The sequence below is a fragment of the Larus michahellis genome, chromosome 4 (genome assembly GCF_964199755.1).
Source record: "Larus michahellis chromosome 4, bLarMic1.1, whole genome shotgun sequence".
Lineage (NCBI taxonomy): Eukaryota > Metazoa > Chordata > Aves > Charadriiformes > Laridae > Larus > Larus michahellis.
The window spans coordinates 36,678,146-36,700,002 of NC_133899.1; the positions used below are offsets into that span (position 1 = coordinate 36,678,146).

Below are 21,857 nucleotides of genomic sequence, written 5' to 3' on the forward strand. Positions count from 1 at the left end.
TTCTAGTTGAATAAAATAAAAAAAAACAACATTCTTTTTAAATAAACTGATGAATAAGATTTGGGAGACCACTGCTGAAGTATCTTGCAGTAAGTACCACAGTTATGAATTCTGAACGAATATGAAAAACCCGGAAATCCACTAAATCCAGAATCAATTTTATTTGGGTAGATGTGAACAAAGTAGTCCCATTTATAACCAGGATGTACATCACAGTAGGTTGTTACATTCAGACTTTCACACTTAGAAAATATATATATTATGTACAGGAATTTGCAAAACAGGTGTAAACATACAATACTTTAGATACCAGTACATTCCAAAACAAAAATATCAGCAAGGCAAACACCTCAAAATGATTCCAGTCAGCTAGCATTCAGAATCTCTCTTAAATAAAGTAGCTCTTATGCTTGACATCGTGTTGTTTTAATTATTACTAAAAATGAAAGCTTCTATAGATCACATGTCATGGTTTCTGGCTATTTTGATACTCAAAAATAGGCACCGATTTCTAGAAGGAAATTTTCTTCTTACTGATATAATTGAGCCAATATGGCTGGTTTTGCTAGTACAAAGTAATCCAGTGCTGGAATAACTCAAGACAATTTAAACTTAAGTCAAATGTATAAAGTTAGAATAGATACCGCAAAGCTGATTAAAACCTAGAAGCCTATATAACTCACCATAAACAATACTGCAAACAGATCAGCTAAATTTTCATTTCACTGCCTCATTTCTTCATCTAAATTATACAAATTACCCTCCTCTTCATCTTTACAAAGTAGGTTTTGGCTAGCTACTCCTGCCTACTCAACGTAAGGGGATATCGTGCAAATTACCTCATGCTATCTCATCCATGTAGCACGTCCAAGTCCTGCTACAGGTGGCATACCAGGTGGTGGGATTGGAGGTGGCACAGGTGGCTGTCCACCTGGGGGAACAGTAGGCGGGGGGTAACTAGCCGGTGGCATTCCCAGCCCTGGAGGCGGATGAGGTGGTACTGCATGAGTTGGAGGCAGTCGCGGAGGTGGGAAATTAGGGTTGTATGTAGGTGGAGGGGGATATCCAGGAGTAGGAGGTGGAATATTGGGCGGGGGGAATGAAGTAGGGGGTGGAGGTGGAACTGGTGGTGGAGGGTTGGGAGGATAGACATGAGGATGATATGGTAGATGAGTTGGTGGTCCGTAGGCCGGTGGTAAGGCTCCGTAAGTTGGTCCTTCTGTTTTCATCATTGACTGAAGACTTTGATAACCCTCCCCTGACATGTAAGAATTTGTAGTAGACATCCCTGTAATATAACTGGTGGGGGGCGGGGGTGGGGGGCGATGCGGCAGAGGAGGAGGTTGATGCACTGGGGCAGGATGAGCAGGGGGAGGGATCTGGACCTTTGGCATATCTACTGAGTCCACAGTAGTAGATTGCTCTGCTTCTCCCATTGAAACTGCAGTTGTCAAAGGAGGCTTGCGCTCTGGAAAAGAAAATTCCATTTCTTTTTTTTTTTTGAAGGATAGTGGCAATAACAGCTTCTGAATACTTCATATTTTTCTTCCAGTTAACGCGTCAAAAACAGTACTCAATTCTCCAGGTCTCTGAATGCCATGTGGTATCCAGTCAGACCTTCCTATATCACTAGGAGATAACTAAGCTGCATAACAAAGCTCCAAGTTCAGCTTTTCCCATTCTAAAAGTTAAATACATCTTCCACTCTCATTACTATTTTCTTAGAATTTAAATATTGTTCTACAATGAGCAGAAATTAGCAGACTGGATGGACAGAATCACAACTAGCAGATTTAAAAAGTAGTGGGACCCAAGACACCAAAAATCTTCTGATCAGTGCTTCAATCCTCCCTTCTACCTCTTTTATATCCAGGAAGTGGCCTGGGATTACCCTCTACACTTCACTTGCCTCCCATTACTTGAGAATATGGGCCAAAGTCTCAAGTCTTCAACACTCAGTTCTAAACCTGTTTACTAAATAAAAGAAAAAAGAAAACCAAAGGGTAAGTAAGAAAGTGGGGCAGATTGCTTGGGATGTGAAATCGGATCAGCTTTGTTCCACTGATCAGTTTCAGGGAACTCAGTACCTGACAGTCTGGGGAAGCTGACAAAAAGGTCAGAATTTTACAGCATTGTACTGGGCCATTTCTGGGAAGAACGTGCTTTAAACTGTCCTTTCTTTAAATAAGAATCTTAATTTTTTTTTTTTTCCTCTCAATGCAGCCATTATAAAGTGAGGAATACCACAGTAAGACTGACCTAATGACAACATCTCTGTGTAGTCCTACAGTCAGTATTAAAATGCCCAACAAAGGAATTTGGGGCATCTTGACATCCGTCCTGCATGTATATATAAAACATCTAAAACATTGTTCAGTAAGAAAAGTTATTTAGAAGCAGATATAGGGCAGTCATTTCCAGTGGCACACACAACTAAATTGACAATGCTAAACAGTATTTGAGATAAATCCACCTTCTAGTACTTCTGTTCATTTGGTCAATGAACATTCTTAGTTTTCACCTAATTTTTCCTCAGAGCCCCAAAAGCCAAGAGTTGGCCTCTAAAGACAGTTCTTAAAATGTTTCAGTGCTTATAAAATTATTTGCTTGTATAAACAAATTCTATGAAGAAAATTTTAGATAACAAGGGAAACAAATTTGTTACCTGCCTAAGTAGGATTTACCTTATCTAAGTTAAAATTATAAGAGCAAAATTGTCCCCTAGGACAGCTACATAGTTAGATCATGCAAGGTGGGCATGCTGGCTGTGGTACCTATGATTTCAATGACTCCTTCCTCCTGAATTATAGCAGACAATAATTTGCTCATTTTCAGAATCATTCTGGATGCAAGAGGTGCATTCAAGATTTAACAACTGAAGGAATAACGAACATTATTTAGAAGAAACTCTTCATTCTTAATTAGATTTTAACAAACAGGAAAAAAATGGTCCTACTATATTTCAGAGCGCTCTTTTTCTCTCTTGTAATTCCCTGTTAGAAGCTGTCATCTTACAGTTGCATTATGGACCGTGCTCTATAAAATATTTATGTCATATTTACGGGTCACTGGAAGGACAGCTAATGCATCAAGGCCCTGAAAGCACATTTTTACAACAGTAGAGTTTATTTTGCAAACATAAGGCGTGTGTGCAGTGTTAAAGTTCTCTGGCAGATGAAAGTCCTCCTTTGGGACAAAGTATCCCCCTTACTGTTCAGAAGTTACATACCTGCAGAATTTCTATACTAATAATGTAACATGGAGGACTTCTATAGGTTAGTTGGAAGCTATTGTGGTAATATAAGATGGCATCTGCCATCCTTTTGAGAACAGAAGTCCCTTTTTGCCTGCTAGTGACAATTAGTTTTAGTCTTCTAGGCCTTTGAGAGTCACAGCTTTGTTTTGCCCTTTGTCTACCTACTATAGTCTTGTTTCCATCATAACTTTTTTGCTTCTGCCTGGAAAAACCTATGCTACTAAGATGAAATGCTCTCTAGAGCTTATCTACCTAACGCTTTTACTTGCCAAGCTGATTAATCAAGCCAAAAACCTCCTCCCCCCACATCTCTAGCACCATTTGAATGAAAAACAAAGCAATTAACTGCAGGAGTAAGTGTGTTTTAGAAAATAAAAGCGTACCTGGAGGTGGATGTGCAGGAGGTATTGGTGGATGTGAAGTTTCAATTTTAGGAATTTTAGATGGTGGTGGTGGTTCTAAAAAACATTTGGAAGTTCCTAATTAGCTATTGCTCTGCAGTGTTTTCCAAAGTCCATCTCTAGTCTCACACTAGTGATTATCATATCATATATTACACAATGCAAAGGTAGACTGGAAATCCTATATACTCTGCATGTTTAATAAAGAAAACTAAAATCAAGACCTTTGTATAAATAAAGTGGCATCAAGCATCACACATGTCTTCCAAAACCACACATGCCTACAAATTCAAGCTACGTATTTTATAACTAGAGACAAATTGTGCCAATAATGCTATGAACGTGCAGATGAGCATACGTACATTTTCTAGCATAAAACTGTAACTTGTAAATAGTTAAAACGAATCTCAGGAGAAGCTGAGCTATGCTCTGCAAGGGGAATGTGTCTAGAAACCAAACAAAATGGCAAATGCACAGGAGAGAGGATGGAGAACAGACAGTTCTCTGGAATCTATCTGCAGAGCCAGAGAAGGAGATGTGCCAAACTTGCTTTGGAAAAGGTTACAGAATCACATCCTAGCTATCCTGAAATACATTGTTCCAAACCAGCAGAGCTAAGAAAAACAAACCAAACCAAAAAAACCCCGACAAAACAAATCAAAAAACCAAACACAAAACAACCAAACCAATGAAAAAAAACTAGATGTGATCACTGCAGTGAAGCATTTCTTAAGTTAGACTGTACACATTGATACAAAATGCCTTTTACTGGCAGCCATGCCAACAACCAGTTACAAATCTCACTGATTACCAACAGGCTCATTATTAGTGCAGCTATTTAGTGACATGATACCTTGAGTCACTTCAAGGTCCCACAGCTTACTGAGGAACTACTCCAAATGATGCATGGAGTTATAAATTGAGAGTTGAGTAGTTTAGCAGGACTTCTACAGAATAGCCTGTATTAAGTGACTCTGGGAGCACAGTCACACTCCAGTTTTTCAAGTTTTGCAGTCAGGAACATTTTAAAAATAGTTACAGTATATATTCAAAGACATTATTAGGTTCAGAATAGTTGAAAACTGCCAAGCCTGTAAGCAAACAAACTAAGCACATGCCAGCAAATGACTTATTCTTGTTAAAACAGTAAAGTGAAAGCGATATGAATCAAATATTAACATTTACCTGCTGTCTTTGTTTCTTCTTTTGGAGATACAGCCTTTTTTAAAAAAAAAAAAAAAAAGGATGGAAATAAGACCGCTGCAAAATACAAAGCATTTTTAAATAGTAACAAGCAAGCAAAATAGGAAGCAACTTACAGCCTGCTGAAGAGCTTTTGTACAGATCTGACTAAACCAGAACCAGTTTCCAAGTCAGGACCAGTTTCTTCCTCCCTCCCCTAAAAGGGGGCAGGACAAACCCTTTATTTGTTCCTATATTTTTATTAGAAGGCTAATAATGTCCAATCTCTAAACAGATGCAACACAAACACCAAACAAAGTCAAATCATATTGGGAAAGTCCAGCTTAACTGTCGGAATGAAAGGACTGAAAAAATAGCAGCTATTTTAGAGACAGCATTTCCTGCTGTTCTCACTGTTGAGTATTACATCTCATTTAATTTATTTATCATCCACTGCACATATGTCATGGTTCGGTACACTGCTCACTGAGCTGAACGCAAGAGACTTGGCCTCTGTTCCCAATTCTGATTTGACCTGTCATTCAACCATTGCCAAAATCACTTCAGGCCTTTATGCTTTATTTACCAGGACAGGAGGGCAGTAAAAGTGTTGCTCAGTGTAAAACACTGCAGAAGGCTTCAGATGGAAAGCATTGTATAAAAGCCAAATGTTATGCTAGAAAAACATTTATGCACACTGAACAAAACTCACAAAAACTCACATCATCCTTCCAATCACAAGTTTTTGGCTGGTTTTTTTTGTTGATGTTTTGTGGTGTTGGGTTTTTTTAAAGAATCCCACACAAGGGAGTAAGAAAAATTTTTCCAGGTTACTTAGTCCAACTCAGATGGCTTTGAGAAAAGCAGAAAACTCAACTGAAATTTTAAGTACAGTAAGTTTAGTTACAAATGTATTTAAATGATAAAAGTCCGAGGGGCACAGTACCTAGCTTCCCTGTCTTTTGAATAAAAGGTGGGTTTTTTTAAGAGACTATTTACCTCTAGTGGCTTTGCCTTCACCAGCTGTTTCTCAGTTCCCATCAATTTACTTTCTGCCTCAAGAATGGATTTGCATTTCACTCCAATTTGAACAGTGAATTTTCCTTAATTCTGATGGGTATTCCCAAGATTTCTGCTGTCCATTACAAAGGTACCCAAGGCCAGCTTGAGGCTACCTCATTCTTATTCCTTTGATAGACATTTCAATTCAGCTTCAGCCACCTTCTGGCTGCTTTCCTACTTTTTAAGGACAATCTTTAACTTCCCATTCCAAACATACCGCATTTCTTGGCGACTCTCACAGACTCATCTGCTGCCTTTACTTCACTTGAGCAGTCTTTTCTTGATTTTCTAGCACTAAATTCCTTTTCTGTAAAACTGAATGTAAATATCAGATCTCCCTGCACTTTCAGACAGAAGCAAGCCTCCACTACTTGCAACTTTTCCAAAAAATCACTCATTCTGTGAAGTTAGTTGATCACTTCAAGCAGCAAGCAATTTGGTTATTGTGCATCTGTTAACATGGAGCAACGTTAAGAAAGTAATGTCATTGAGGTGTACTATTAGAACACAACAAGCAACTGGAGCCAAATAGCTCAAGTGGCAGAAAAAACAAACATCAGTTTGAACTCTATTTTATGCTAAAGGAAAAAAAAAGAAGGTTCAAGAAGCAACAAAAGCCTCTAAGAATTTAAATCACTTCTCGGATAATGGCAGCTGCTAAAATATGGACCAGTTGGAGCGAGTCCAGAGGAGAGCAAAGATGATCAGAAGGCTGGAGCACATCTCCTCTGAAGACAGGCTGAGAGAGTTGGGGTTATTCAGCCTGGAGAAGGCTCCGGGGAGACCTTATAGCCCCTTTGAGTACCTAAAGGGGGCCTACAGGAGAAAGATGGGGAGGGACTCTTTATCAGGGGCTGTTGGAAGAAATTCTTTACTGTGAGGGTGGTGAGGCACTGGAACAGGCTGCTCAGGGAGGTTGTGGATGCCCCATCCCTGGAAGTGTTCAAGACCAGGCTGGATGGGGCTTTGAGCAACCTGGTCTAGTGGGAGGTGTCCCTGCCCATGGCAGGGGGTTGGAACTAGATGGTCTTCAAGGTTCCTTCCAATCTAAACCATTCTATGATTCTATGAATACAGATGAGCTTTTTTTTTGGTCCTTCTACTGTACTGTAGTTTGTATTGCTCCAGTCATGACATCCCAGGGTCAACATTACCAGTTTATTAGCATGCTCATAGTTATTTAATACTTCCATAATAAGCTCAATCCATACCACAATGGAACTGTTCTTTCAGTGCTGTTTCTATGTGCATTAAAATTGTTCCCACTAACAATTTTTAGTTTAATCAAACTGAATATACTAATGACATCTGATTCACTGGTATATTTTTAGTGAAGTCAACTGAACATTCAAGAGCTCTTCACCACCAGAGATGTAGAGGATGTGCAGATGCTTCAGACATCTGGCATGGGTCTGTAAGTCATGGGCCAATGCCTCAGCTGCTTGAAAGTATCTTGGCTCAGTAGAAAGTAATGGAGTTATAAGAGTTCATGTAAATGGAAAATCTGGACTCCAGGAACAAAGTGTATTTATGTTCTGTACAAACCAAAGGAGAAGTCATGCAAAGCGCTATTTATAGAGGAGGCAAACATTTTAACTAAGGTTTATGTACATCTAACTGCAGAACATTTTAGAAGCACCAAGTCAATCTCTCAAACACTACACATCTTGTTCTCCTAGACTGCTTTCTGAAGAAAGAATTATTTCAGATCATCACATTTGCTTTTCTCAAGTTCATGCTGTTTTCCTACAAAACACCTCCTGTGAATCACCCTTTGCTTCATATTTGTTCTGGATGCTTACAGTGTACCAGGACTTACCTTTTTATCTGTACTATTCACTTCCTTAATTATTAGGTAGTGGACCTCAAACTCTTAATTTCAAGAAAAGCTAAGTTGCTCTGAGGGCTTGACCAGAGGTGATTGTTAAAGAACAACAGACACTATTCATGCAAAAGACACCACTTTTTTTCCCATGAGGTAGTTCATTAACAGATGGGATGGGTTGAAATCAGTAGTACTGTAAAGGCAGAACCTTCACCTGAATGAACAAGCGTTCATAACAACTTACAATCAGATGTACACACAGAGAAAAAAATCCAAATTCTTATTTACAGTATCTGATATGTCAAACTGTCCCAGGCATTTTTGTTGAAGAAAAGTAAGTTCCCTGTCCGACCAATCTGACAGCTCAAGCTGAGTTTGCGCTGATGGTAGAAAAAGTATGAAAAGAAATACATACTACCTACAAAAAGTTCTCCCACTTTTCAAGCTAATTAACACATTTTATCAGCTTTCTATCCTGAACAGCTTTATAGTTCAGTGCAAAAACTATATATTTCACTGCAGATATGTTCCTCTAGTAGTAGGCTACATCTTGTAATTACAAGACCAAGATTTTAGAGTTGCATTTTCTCATTTTTGCGAGGCTGCTATCATGAAGATGCTGCACTCTTCCTGTTACATTTCATTCTAGCATTCATTGCTTCTTCCTGGGTTTTTGGTTTTGTTTGGTTGGTGTTTTTTTTTCCCCTTGATATCTGTTCTCTAGTTTGGGCATGCATTAATTACAAGTTCAAGCAAAAACTGTAAAAGCTGTACAAAATTTACTTCCTAAATGGACTTGTTCCAAAAATTTTACTTCTGCAAACATTCTTCTTACTACGTACAAGCAAGAAGATCTGGGTAACACTTTAACACTTTTTTTTTTTTATAATAATAACTTGCAAGTGAAACAAGTCCAGAAAAAGTGTAGATTAAGGTCTGAAAGCTTCACTTGGACTTGATTACTGTGGAAAAGCACTCAGAGCACTTGTGATATTATACAACTGCCAATGTACTTTCTTGTTTTCAGTGACGAGGTGATAACACAAAGTGAGACTTTAATGTCGGATGCATTTATAGGCTTCTACTGTTATTATGTCGAAAGACGACTTCTAAGAATTTTTACATACTTTGAGAACCTGCTATCCCGTTAAATTTGTAATCAAAGATGAGAAAGTCAAATAATGTCTTCATCAGCATTGTGCACGTCTCTACATTCCAGTATGGCACAAGAGACCTTCCCTAAATCAAGACTGATTAATAGCAAAAACAACAAAACTTGACAGCACAGAACCACAAAGAGAGTTAGAGCCTCAATAGCTCATGCCAACTTAAAAGTCTCTCTGCTGGTTTTGCCTCAAGTGGAATGAGAATGTGGTACCCCAGAACCGTAAAGGCTGTTCTACACTAACATACTTGCCATATAACCAACAGAAGTCTACCATTCAAAATTAATCACCAGGCTCATTCTTAAAGCTCATTTTTAAAGCAAACTCAAGTCTGCTGCACACTGCAGTCTTTAAATCCAATAGACACCAGATCAGCCTGAAAATAAAACGCAAGTTAAAGTTCAAAGTTAAACTTACTGCTGGTCTTTTAATCTGTCTAGGAGGACTTGACTGGGGAGAGGGCTTTTTAGACTGCTGTGCTTGTGTTTGCTGCTGCTGCTGTTGTTGTTGTTGTGGTGCTGACTGTTGCGACTCTTTTTGCTGCTGAGTCTGTGATTGCTCTGAACCCTGTGATTGCTGGGATTGCTGTACCGCGGGTGCCTGGGGTGTAGATTGAAGAGATGGTGGCTGCTGCAACTGGTGAGGAGTATGATGAGGCATTTGCTGTTTTCCCTGTGAGTATAGATCCAGGATCTGATGACAGATGTCTAAAAAAATATCCAGAAGATTATACACCCATAATGTACAAGTGTACATTTAATACACAATAATCAACTAAGCTGTTTACTAGAGATCAACTTCAGAAGATTTCACTGTAAATATTACTCATTGTTATAATGACCACAGATTTGATTTTTGAAACCCAAACATTTTCAATTTGTACTTGCATTTATGAGTTTCTTCTGCGTATGCTAACAATGGGTAGATGTATAAGCATACCTTCGAGAAGAACAACAAAGTGTCTTGGTATTAATATACCGTATATTATTATTGTGTGCTTGGAGAGCCAAGTCACAGCGTAACAACAGGATAGTAACATTAGCAAGAAAGTGAGTGAAGGAAGATTGTATGTTTTACATCTAGTTAGGCCAGTCAAAAAAGTTTCAGGAAACTAAGGACTAGTACTAAATTCTTCTTCCACCACATTAGAAGCAAAAGGTCTGTCAGAAACCATGTAGGGCGAACTGACAACCAGGTGCAAGAGCATCACTCAAGGAAAAGAAAACCTTTCTAGAAAAGCTAAATGAGTTCTCTCCATGACCATTCACTGATGCAGTAGCAGAAACTGGAGAGACTCCCATTCTATAACCCTCTTTGGCAGGGAATCAGCAGAGATCCATCTGAAACTGAAGCAACTCTGAAAAAGGCCATGATACAAAACAGAGCAAGTAACCATTTAAGAAACCACCAGAACTGTATGGTATTCACCTGAAAGTTCTGAGAGCAACAAAGGCTAAACGACCTGAACAGCAATGCATACTGTTTTATGTAAAACTTCCTTAGAACCAAACACCAGATTGTGACAACCATCAATTTTTAAAGAAGGTTTCTAAAGCAATTTATGGAACTAGAAGTAAGCTTAGCCTGACATCTGTACCAGGTAAGTTAGTAAAAACTTTAATAAAGACACATTAATTGTCACATAACCACAATCTACTCAACAAGAGTCAAGAGAGGTCCTGCTTTATTTTATTAACTTCCTGGGGTTCTCTCAAGAGGACAAGCAGCAGGTAAATATGAGCAATGTATACACACACAAAGGGAATAGTATTAAGATATCTGCATTGATGAAAAAGATCCATAATCCATCCCCTACCAGAATTCATCCCCCATAATCTGTTCCTCAGTGGTGGTACACCATAAAACCTAGCATAATTTGGTTGAAGAGCTAAACCATCAATGAGAAAACCACTGGAAACTAGGCTCGATTAGTTCCAGTGTTCGTACAGCTGATTATTTAAAACAGGGAGAGGGATCATTAAAATCATTTTTTTAAAAAACAAAGAAAACAAACACCACAACAATTTAGAGCTAATTAACTGTGTAATAAACTAAACAAGTAGTAAAGCAAATATTAACCAGAAGACTAACCACAATAACTAAAGACTAAGCCACTCTTATAAGTTTAATTAAAAACCTGGTTAAGGCATAGCACATACGACCTGAGTTACATACCCTGGCTATGATTATTTTGACTAAAACCCAGATAGAAAGCAAGTTGCATTTACCAGTGACCTAGATCACACAGTTAAAGGAAATACTTCTATGTTTGCGGCAAATGTTTTTCATACCTTCCAGAACATCAACGGGAACATCTTGTACAAATTGCTCCCACCATCGTCTGTACATTGGTTTTGATGTCCATTCCTGTATTTCAAACTTACACAAACGGCCTGCTAAGTACATAACTGCAACAGCTATGATCTCAGGTTCCCACTGCAGTGACAGTGTAGTGCAGAGACTGGAATATCAACAAAACAAAACACAACCCTGAGGATAATTCCGATTGTCAAAGTACAACACTTATGTACAACAGCTACAATTAACAGGGTATAAAAATCCCACCACACTTTAACGTCTCAAATTTAATTAAGAGCTTTGTTAAACAAGAGCTTACAAAGCTAAACTGTTTCTGCACTACTGCAATCATGATACAACATAATTTTACACAGATAATACAGAGGGCATATGCCTACCGAACCAAAACACCACAGGGGAACATAAAGTTTGGAGTTCAAAAATAGAAAACCTTACATTATATGAGTGTGGAAGAAGAGGGAAAAGAGCATTATATTGTAACTATGAGCAGCTACATTCCACTCTAGTCTCATCTGTAGCATTAACTAATACAGTGTTTGTGTCCATTGCTACAGAAGTGTGCTATTGCTGCATTACACTGGTTAGGGAATGATGTGCACATCTAGATTTTAGATTTTCCAAATGTTTTTCAACAAAGTGTAAATAAATACTAAAAAAACGCCCACAAAACAGCCAACATCAACTTGTAAAGCAATTTGTCAAGCACGATACTTGTTTTAGATCAAGCTGTAAAAACTGTAAAAGATTATCTCTTGAACAAGCTTTGTTAAAACTAATGCTAAAATATTATTGGTGTTATCGATATTAACTAAGTTCCTGTCATAATCAAAGTTACTGTTACCTAATATTAATTTTAAATTTCAAAATTTGTTGTTTTTTTTTTTCCTTCTTTTTTTTCTCCATAGATTCTGTAACACGGGATCTGCTTAAAGAATTTTAGATCCAGCTAGCTAGCTAACTTTCTGCACATTCACTGATGAATTCATTATAATGTCCTTAAATGCATCAAAACAGTAGACTAGACAATGGTTTAAATCCATTTTCTCTCCTGTGGGCCACACGTAACTGAAGGCCAATGGGATACTTAAACACTGGCAGAATCAGGTCAGCAGTAAACACAAAAAAAAGACAAGAACTAGCTCCTGAAACACTGATTTCTTATTATTACTTTAATGGAATTTACTTGGGTGCTGTACTGTGGCTGCATAACAACAGAACCCCCTATTCTAAAGGCCTGTAGTGCAAAGTACAGAATTATTTTCCCGGGATCCTAGAAAACAAGTACGCTTCTAACATGGCACCTATTAAGTAAACACAAGACAGACTCTCAAGAAGAGAGATAAATATTATTTGAAACAATCACTCCAACTTCTAATGCCTTCCTGAAGTGCGTTTTCTTTAATTATTAAATTTCTTGAATTATTAAACACCATCTAATTCAAAGTACAGTACTGTCCAAAGTTTGATGGATATATAACAGAAGTTTTCCCTGACAAACTTAACAGTGATACTCAAGCCTGTAAGATCACTACCTGCAAGACTGACAACAGCTGAAGTAAACTTATCTTGACAACCAAATATGCTAAGCAACCTTTTGCTCAGATTAATTTGGAGAGTTTAGGTGACCCACACTGGGTTACTTCCAATTAGGCGTACGAATAAAAATGCACCTCTTTTTTAATGGCGTTCTACTGACATAGGTATGACTGAAAGCAATGTACTTAGCATTTCTGAATAGTCAGGGCACTTACACATTTTCTTAAGGGTTTGTTATGGAAATTAAAAATTACATTTAACTGTCCTTGGTGTATTAACCTGCACAGCTCTCTAGAATCCTCCTTAACAAGACTGAAGTGTATCGAGTTCCTTTGGTTTTGTTTTCCAATATCATACTACACATGAAAAGTGTTTCTACACACACTTCTGTTAACTGATGTGATCATCGTATTGCAAATCCATTCTCTAAGCAATCGTAAATCTAGTGCTAAAAACTGTATTCCTCACTGAACTTAATGGCTAGTTTACTATTACCAAAATATTGCTTTAAAAAAAAAAAATGTTGGCGAACATGATGGAATTGGGAAGCGATTTCTTTCCTCAGAATGTGCCACGTACCTGAGACTGGGCAAGAAGCCAGCTTCTATCCCAGAGATCTATGATTTGGTTTGGCCCTCTCAAACAGTAACTTTTTGTTTAATGAAGCATTAAATCATTACCACAAAATTACAAAGGTCTTAACGGTCTACTTCTATACTCACTCTAGATTCCCTACTCAATAGAACTATCATGGCAATGATGGAAAGAAAAACTGATGAACATGATCAAGAAAACATGTAACAAGCATTTGTCAAAGAAGTATCTCAACACAGAACAAAGTAAGCAACAGTAACTATTTCACATTCAAAGGGTTTCCTAGAAGTATCTTACCTGTCATTGACAAATGTCCATGCCATTTGAACCAGTTTTTGAATTTTATTTTTGTCTCCTGAAAATCAATCAGAAAAATGGTAAGAAATAAAGTTATTACAAAGGACAAACAATCTGCAGTAGAATATTCTTGCACTGTCAATGTAAATTAAGTTCTGAAAAATTAACAACAGGCATTACTTGCTCACTCTGTAACATTTTACCTTTGAGTTGTTTGGCATATTTAAGAAGAAATTGGTATGGATGTTCCACTTGCAAATCAAACTTTATTGTTTGTAGTAAGATTCTTTCAAGGACCATCACTTCTTCCTGCAGAATGTAACAAGGTAACCACAATATTATTCCTTCTTTTACTCACAAATATTTCATGCCAGTATAAAAGCATGACTACAGAGCATCTCCAGGCAAACATGTTTGTCTGCTTTTGCTTGATCAGGGTTTGTCTCCAAGGAAAACACAAAACTCTCCAACTTAAAACATTATTTTAAACCCAGATAGTTTTTCTTCACACTTATTTGGGGCAGGAGATGGGATGTGACGTTTAAGATTCCTTTTCCTCCATGGAGGAGATAACTGAACCAGATACAGCATCGAAGTGCCAAATATACAAAATCACAACAAAAAGAGAAGCTCTCACCACCCTTCCCTCCCAAGTTTCAGATCCTTCTGCTATTTATAATATGCAAATTTTGAAAGAAGCGTAGTTTTGCTAAGTCAAATACAGGAAACTTCTCAATACTTTGAGATGTAATTCTCTTATTTGACTTAAGATTTGCTATTAATTGCTTCCTAAAATGACATTAAAACTGGCAAATATGATTTATGCCTTGATGATATTTCTAGCTCTGACTGGAATTACTCAAGTTTACTTTAATTTGCAAAATAACATCAGAATTTATATGAAATCAAATGTAAACTTTTTATACAAACGATTATCCCAGTAGGCTCCCAAAGCTACTTGTATTAGCAAGAATTACTTTCATAGTTACCTATCACGTTAACCAGAAGAGCTATAAATGCATGCTGAACACATAATTTAATTTAGAACAACTGAAAATCAGCCAGTGCTCTAATAAATGTATGTCACTTTGCTGGAGCACAACAGGATGAAATCAATTTCAACATGAGTATCTTTACCTTTGGATCATCTCCAAATTGTCCAAACTGTACATCATTTAGCAAGCTACGAGCTGTTTTAATTATATCTTTACATTTCTTAGGTGTTTCTTCAACTTTCCCTGCCAGGAAGAGACAGCAGGCTCCTGTCACCTAAAAAAGAAAGTGCTTTCAAAAAGTTGTCTGCATGTAGATATGCAATAAAGTAGAGCATTGTATAAAAAGTACTGTCAGTTTCCATTAACAGTGCTGTTGAAGTTTCCCAGGAAAGACTTAATAGCATATTAACTTCTTATTTTATTATAGTGTTAAACTTTTACGTTCTCAAAGGAAAAATACAGAATTTGGAGGACTGTCCACTTTATACAATTTTATTTCAAGGTCAGAAACTCAAAGCAGAATTTGTACTGGTTCAGCATTGTCTGTCAAACAGTTTTAAGATGGTATTACAATTTTTTTTTTTAGCCCATACAGGAGCACCAGAACTACAGCTGTTACTGTTTCTAAAGAACAGTATCAGCAAAACATAACTGCAACATCAATATAAATATGTTTCTAAGCATAAATAGAAGTGTGTAAACAAGCAAGAATAGCGTATTTAAGCCATAATGACTGAAAGATAAAATGCTTATTTTTCATCATTTGGAGCCATGGACAGCAGTAGTACCCAGGGAACTTATCACCATTTCAAACAGTCCATGCCTAGTGCAATCACTGTATTAGGTCATCAATATTGTAAATACTTACATATCTTGGGAATTGTTTGAAGGAATGAAACATATAAAACCGATGGAAATAAATTATTCCTGTTGCTAGAGTATCATAATGTCTGTGGTGCAGAATAAGGACTTTCAAACAGGGCATAAACCAAATTAAAAACCAAACATGCACAAAGGAGAAGATACATACTGCTGTATCAAGTACCTCAAGCCATTGTCCATTCAGTGACCAGTTAGAAAACAGTGCAAGTAAAACTGGAGCTTTAGAAAAATAAAAGCCACAAAGCCCCCTAAGGCTGTGTAAATGCTATGATTCAGCCCAGATACAGTTGGTAACTAAAGGATTTATTGGAAGCGTGCAAAATCCCAATTATGTTTACAGGAGGACCCACACAAGGTCATCCTTGTGTTAAGCCATACCTGCTTCAGAGATGGTCAAAAGCAGCAGTAGGTACATGAAGGAACAGAACAATGATGACTTCACATTAAAGTGTTGGTGTGGAGGAAGGTTAATGATTACTCACACCTACAAATGCAAATAATACCTGAACACGCTCCACACTCCTTTCTTTAAGAGTAAAATTTCATCTTTACTAGGGTTTTATTAAACAAAGAACATCAAAAGAAGCACAGAAATACAGGAAGCAAAAAGTTTAAGTGGCAGTCTATGAGAGAAGGACAGTAGAGAGAACTTACTAATACTTACAAAGTTGTAAATGCCAACATAAACAAATAAAAAAAACCCCAAAACAAAAAGTGAGGAGGCAGAGCTCAGAAGCCTCAGATGCGAAATAAGTAGAAAAATTAATGCAAAATTCAAAATTTTAGAAGTTATGTAGATTCACACAGTAAGAGACCAAGTCTGACAACTGCCAAAAGTTATTCTTACTTGGCAAGTCTGTATCACCTTACTTCTCTACTGCCAAAGGGTTTCAGTTGAAACCTTGTTTACCCAATGAATGGACAAAAATGATGTAGGAACATATTACATCAAAAGGCAAGTAAGCTCAAAAAAGGTTTTTGATTAATGACTAAAAAAACATTTGAACAGCTAACTAAGCACATAATGCCATTTCTTGTACATTTTATTCTGAAAATCCCGATTCAAAAAGACATTTCACGCCAACATGAGTTGAAAGGATACAGCCCTAAACGTGTTCCCACATCAAATATGAATCTGGCCCCCTCCCTGCGGTATCGTGCCTCAGTAGCTGGATCAAGCCCTTCTAGCTGCGACGGTGTATGTGCCAAGTCTTTCTTATCCCAGTACCAACATGGCTTTGTATGGTCCAGGTTTGCCAAGTTTACAGAAGGGCTGGAATTTTCTTTATTCTCCTTCATTTATTAAAACAGAATTGTTCTTGCTTTTTAAGTTTTCAAAAACGAAGTCTTCAGATAGTCGCTTCAGAACCTTTAAGAAAATAAAAAAAGAAGGGATTTCTTTATAAACAGAGAGGACTTCCCCACCCTACCCCTGTGCTCGAAGATGAGTAAAGAGGAATAGTATTTAACGTTGCCCATTGCAAGGGACTTTTTCCATGCTCAAAGACACGTAATATTTAACCTTGCCCTTACCTTCCCCATATACTGTAAATTCAATTCAAAGAAATAGACAGAGGTTATCTTTGCTATTAGCTGTTCAATAAAGAAACTTCAAGGGCAACCAAGATGATTATGGGACTGGAGCATCTCCCTTATGAGGAAAGGCTGAAAGAGCTGGGACTCTTTAGCCTGGAGAAGAGAAGGTTGAGGGGGGACCTGATTAATGTTTACAAGTATCTAAAGGGTGGGTTTAAGGAGGACGGAGCCAGGCTCTTTTCAATGGTTCCCAGTGACAGGACAAGGGGCAATGGGCACAAGCTAGAACATAGGAAGTTCCGTTCAAATACACGGAAAAACTTCTTTACAGTGAGGGTGACAGAGCACTGGAACAGGCTGCCCAGGGAGGTTGTGGAGTCCCCTTCTCTGGAGATTTTCAAGACCCGCCTGGATGCAGCCCTGAGGGATGTGCTTTAGGCAATCCTGCTCTAGCAGGGGAGTTGGACTAGATGATCTCTAGAGGTCCCTTCCAACTCTGAAGATTCCGTGATTATCAACAATATCTGTTACTTTTTAGTAGAACAACTTTCACCTACTTTGTCCACAAAATAGTCCACAATTTATTGATGGTAGCAGCAAGGTTTAAAGTTGGGGGGAAGGGGGGTGTGAAACACGGACACCACACAATGGAAATCAACTCACTATTCATAACTATGAAACACACTCATTAGGTCAGACTGAATGGCAATTTAAATACCCATCTGGTCTCCCAAATATCCCTGGATGGTAAGAGCGCAGCAACCACTTGGTAAAAAAGCTTTGTGAAGTGGTCTGTACTTGTCTTACTTGCAGAAAAAAGGTAACAGAAGTAGTATTCTTTTACATATCAAGATTAAGACAAGTGATGTCAGTCTGTAGGGTAAAGTGCCATCTAAAACTGTCCCTAAAACAAGTCAGTTGATTACATTCAAATAGTGTGCAACTTTCCTGTGTTGACCAGCACTTCATATACGTATATTTAAATCACAAAGCTCTGCAGACAACTTTCTGATACTTGAGTTCTGACTGATGTTCAGTCATGCCTCAATTTAAAGACCGAATGAAGACTGTCTTACTGCCTTTATTTCTTTCAGCCACAAAACTACTCTTACTGTAATTCAATAAACTACATATACTATGCAAAAATTTACTGCAGTCACCTCCAAAGGTTTGCATAACAAATAGTGATTAACATATGATGCAATACATTTGCTCGAAGCAAAACAGTCAGAAGACGACCCAAACTTAAAACTCTTTAAATTAAGCTGTTAATTTTCCAGATGCTTCCCTTCTGAAAATGGAAGAAAGATCACATGAACTGCCAGAAAACACACGCGTGCAATCACTGTCTCGCTCCACTTCAAAAGGTTTCTCTTTTTCAGAATAAAGGAAACCATCTTTGTTACACACTGGTTACAAAAAACCTTCAAAACTAATGGCACCAGTGACAGATCAACCCAAACTCTGCCACAAATAAGTGAATGGCTAGTTAAAATTATTTTCAGCACCAATAAAACAGCTTTGTGCCACAACCACACACTCCCACCATATTTACCAAGAAAACTTTCTTTTTATAACTCTTACGGTTCTTCTTCTTTACAACTTGTTTGTTTAGGGCTTTATTTTTTGCTTTCTAATGCTCTAAACAATTTTAAACCCAGTTAACACTAAAGCCGCCCGAAGCGACGAGACCTGCTTCTATGGGCAGCGGAAGCACTTCCGAATAAAAAAAAATTAGGAAGAAAAACAATCAACCCGAACACATCCTAAACAAGCCACCCCAAGCATCCCCAATGCAAACCGTAACGACCGAAAAGAATAACAAGAGTTTTTCTCCTGCTTTTTTACGCACCCCATTAATACAGTTAAGATTTCAGGAGCTCGATCCCGGCTTTTATACATCCTACCTTAGAAGAACCATCCGACCAGGAGCCCAGCTCCGTCCCCTACGGTCCCCAAAACCGGCGGGGGGGGGAGTTCAGCTCCTCCCAAACCCGGCCCGCCCGCCCGCCTTAGACGAGGCTGCCGGTGCCCGAGGAGGCGCTCGCTCCCCACCCCAGCCTTCCCGCTCCCGTCCCCTCTTCCCCAGGCGCCGGTTCCCGCCAGCGGGCGGCCCGGGAGGGCGGGCTGCACCGGCGGCCGTCGCCCCGCGGCCCCACACCGTCACGGCGCACTCACAGGCCGGGCGCGGGCAGAGGGAACCCCAGCAGAGCGCGGAGCCTCTAACGACGGCGCAGCCTGCGCGCCGCCATCTTGGGAGCCAGGCCAGGCCGCTCGCTGCGTCATCACGTCAGCGTCACAAAGGGCGCCCCTGCCTCCCAGCGGCCAATGAGAAGCAGTATCCCCACAGCCCTATAGCCAATCCCATCTCCTTCAGCAGCAGCGAAACGCGAGGAGAGGGCGGGCGACGTGCCCCCGTCGTCTTGGAGCGGGCCAATCAGAAAGCTGGGAGGAGATGATCGCAAGTTGTAGCAGCCAGTAGGAGGCTGAAGGCATGCGTTAAATCTCAGCCAATAGGAGAGCGGCCATGCCCTTCTTTTTTTAAGGGATGGTCGCTGGGGATTGGCCGTCACGGAGTCCGGAGGGGGTGGTGCCTTGAGGCTGGGCCAATGGAGGTGACGGGGTGAGGGAGGGGGCGGGCCCAGGAGTGCGGGGCTGAGGCGAGCTCGGCCGCCGCCGCCGCCTCCCCAACCCGCGGGTAGCGGCGTCCGGTGCGAGGGGCTCGCTCGGGCTCCGCCGCCGCTCACCAGCAGGCGAGGCCGGAGCCACCGCCGCTGCGCGGGAGGTAAGGCCGGGCCTCGCTGGAGGCTCCCCCCCCAACCCCTCTCTCCTGGAGCCGGCTGCCCCTCGGCCAGGCCCCCCTCAGCCCCCGGTGGGGCCCGGGCCTTTCCCCTTAGCCCTCCCATGGGGCCTGGCCCCGCCGCCGCCTCTCTTCCCGTGGGAGGCGCCGCTCTTTCCGGATACCGCCCTGGGCCCAGGCCTTGCTGCCCACCCCCTGGCTTGGAGGGGATGGTGGGGGAAAGCGGCCGTTCCCCCACGCGCGGGGCGCCCCCGCGCCACGCCTCTCCGCGTGCGGGGCTCCGCACGCGGAGAGGCGTGGCGCGGGGGCGCCCCGCGCGTGGGGGAACAACCGCGAGCTAGGGGGGGTGACATTCGCGTCTTCACGCTCCATTCCCTTGTCCCTCCCCGCCTCGCCCCCCCTTCCCCTCCGTGAGAGGCTGATCAGGAACCGGAGTAAAACAAATGGCATAAAAACTGCTTTTCCCATCATGTAATTCCTTTTTTTTATTTATTTTTTTTTATTTATTTTTAAATTCGTGACATTTTGAATACTCCCTAATTCTACTCCTTCAGCTTTCCAGAGAGGCTCCCCTGCCACCGGCGCTCAGGGTCTGGCTCAAGGAGCCGTTTCTGCTGGTATCTGTCTCCTCCTCAGAGTCCTCCTCTGGCAGGAAGAAGAGCGCTCTGGTTTCTTTCCTTTTCTCCCCCAGTTCTGAAACCTGCTTTAGTAAAGAGAGGGCAAAAAAGGTGGGTTTTAAAATGAGAGTAAATCAGTTAAACTGTCTGTCTACAGGGGTGTTACTCCTCAGACAGCCTAGGTGTTTCAGCCTCCCCCTGTTACTACAATAGCTGCTGAGGCCAAACTTCTTGTGGTCCCTTCCTCATCGTTCTTCTTACCCAGCAATGCTTGCTCAGAGTTGCGTAAGCTGAGGTTATGCTTTACATTTGGCTTAATTCTTAGCAGCTTCCTAAATTTTGAATTCAAGTGGCATCTGGGTTTTTACCCAAAGGCAATATTTAGCTGTCAGGACAAACTCAGTTCTTCCTTTTGGAAATTGTCCCTCACAGCTTAGTTCAAGGTTGGTCTTCTCCCGAGCTTGTTGGAGACTTGGAAGGACTTGTCCCTGGAACCTAAGCTAGCTCTTGAGATAAAGTTGAAAGCAAATTGTCTTTTTCCCTTCTAAGAACAAGTAATGTAAGCACTTGTCTCCTTAGATGACAGCTGTGTTCTGTGAATATTGCTACTAATGTTAGCTTAATTTCTCACAAGTGTTTTCTGCTTTCAGTTGTTGTAAGCTTGTGTAACTATAAAGTGAAACCTAGTATTTTGTAGGTGAGTAAAGAGCTGTAGCATTCTGCATGTTCAGTATCTGGTTTCTGGTATAAAATAGTAAGCTAGCGTACAAGTTGTTGGAGCGAATGGCGTGATGGGCACAAAGGCGGGGGTGTTTCCAGATATTTTTGCTCAGTTAAGTAATTTAATATGGTAGAAGTTCAAGCATGCCAGCTTGCGCTTTAGTAGAGCTTTTGGTTATGTTTAGCAAGCTGGATTGAAATATATGTTGAAGTACAGTTGAAAATACGTCCATGGCATCGTGTGCCTAGAAATAGACTTAAGGGTCTTGGGGGAAGAAATGCCACAACCCCCGAAATCATTTCTAATCTGTATGTTACCATTGCCAGTTAGAGATGGCGTGATCTGTACACTGAAGTCAGATCTGAGTCTTGAAATAAACAATATTGTACATAATTTAAAAATAAATCACATAATGTCTCTCTGCATAGAATGGTATACATCTTAATAATATTTTTATTGTAATAAATATAACAAACTTAGGTATATCTGCTGTATCTAAAGTATTACATACTTTATCATAGTGGTGCTGATTATGGAGTTAAACTGACATACTTGGTACTTGTCAGCAAATAAGTGCTTTAGTGGTTGCTCTTTGAAAGAAAGTGGCAGTGTGGGCAAGTTGGAGATCTCAGGGGATCTGTATCTTTACTACCAGAATGTCGTAGTGT

At 40.0% G+C, this 21,857-nt stretch overlaps 2 protein-coding genes across 6 annotated transcripts in view; one reads left to right on the forward strand and one right to left on the reverse strand.

Moving 5' to 3' along the window:
- Positions 1 to 137: 137 nt before the first annotated feature.
- Positions 138 to 19,368, reverse strand: CCNK (cyclin K). 4 transcript variants are annotated; one of them, XM_074584031.1, is made up of 11 exons: positions 19,230 to 19,368; positions 16,618 to 16,884; positions 15,502 to 15,583; positions 14,776 to 14,907; positions 13,842 to 13,947; positions 13,639 to 13,696; positions 11,184 to 11,353; positions 9,310 to 9,599; positions 4,843 to 4,876; positions 3,640 to 3,714; positions 138 to 1,468 (listed from the first exon to the last, which is right to left on the reverse strand). In XM_074584031.1, the coding sequence occupies exons 2-11, from the start codon at positions 16,812 to 16,814 to the stop codon at positions 846 to 848; spliced, it is 1,767 nt and encodes a 588-aa protein (XP_074440132.1). In that variant the 5' UTR covers positions 16,815 to 16,884; positions 19,230 to 19,368; the 3' UTR covers positions 138 to 845. The 4 variants fall into 4 exon arrangements, with proteins under 4 accessions (XP_074440132.1, XP_074440133.1, XP_074440134.1 ...); XM_074584032.1 differs by lacking the exon at positions 19,230 to 19,368 and adding an exon at positions 18,959 to 19,113; XM_074584033.1 differs by lacking the exon at positions 19,230 to 19,368 and adding an exon at positions 18,904 to 19,052.
- Positions 19,369 to 19,676: 308 nt separating this feature from the next.
- The window catches only part of SETD3 (SET domain containing 3, actin N3(tau)-histidine methyltransferase), a 62,257-nt gene continuing 60,076 nt past the window's right edge, over positions 19,677 to 21,857 (forward strand). The window contains exons 1-2 of one of the 2 annotated variants that reach the window (XM_074584039.1): positions 19,677 to 19,836; positions 20,406 to 20,579. The gene's annotated coding sequence lies outside the window, so the exon portion shown is untranslated. The remainder of the gene's footprint in view (positions 19,837 to 20,405; positions 20,580 to 21,857) is intronic. The other variant, XM_074584038.1, reaches the window with a different exon arrangement.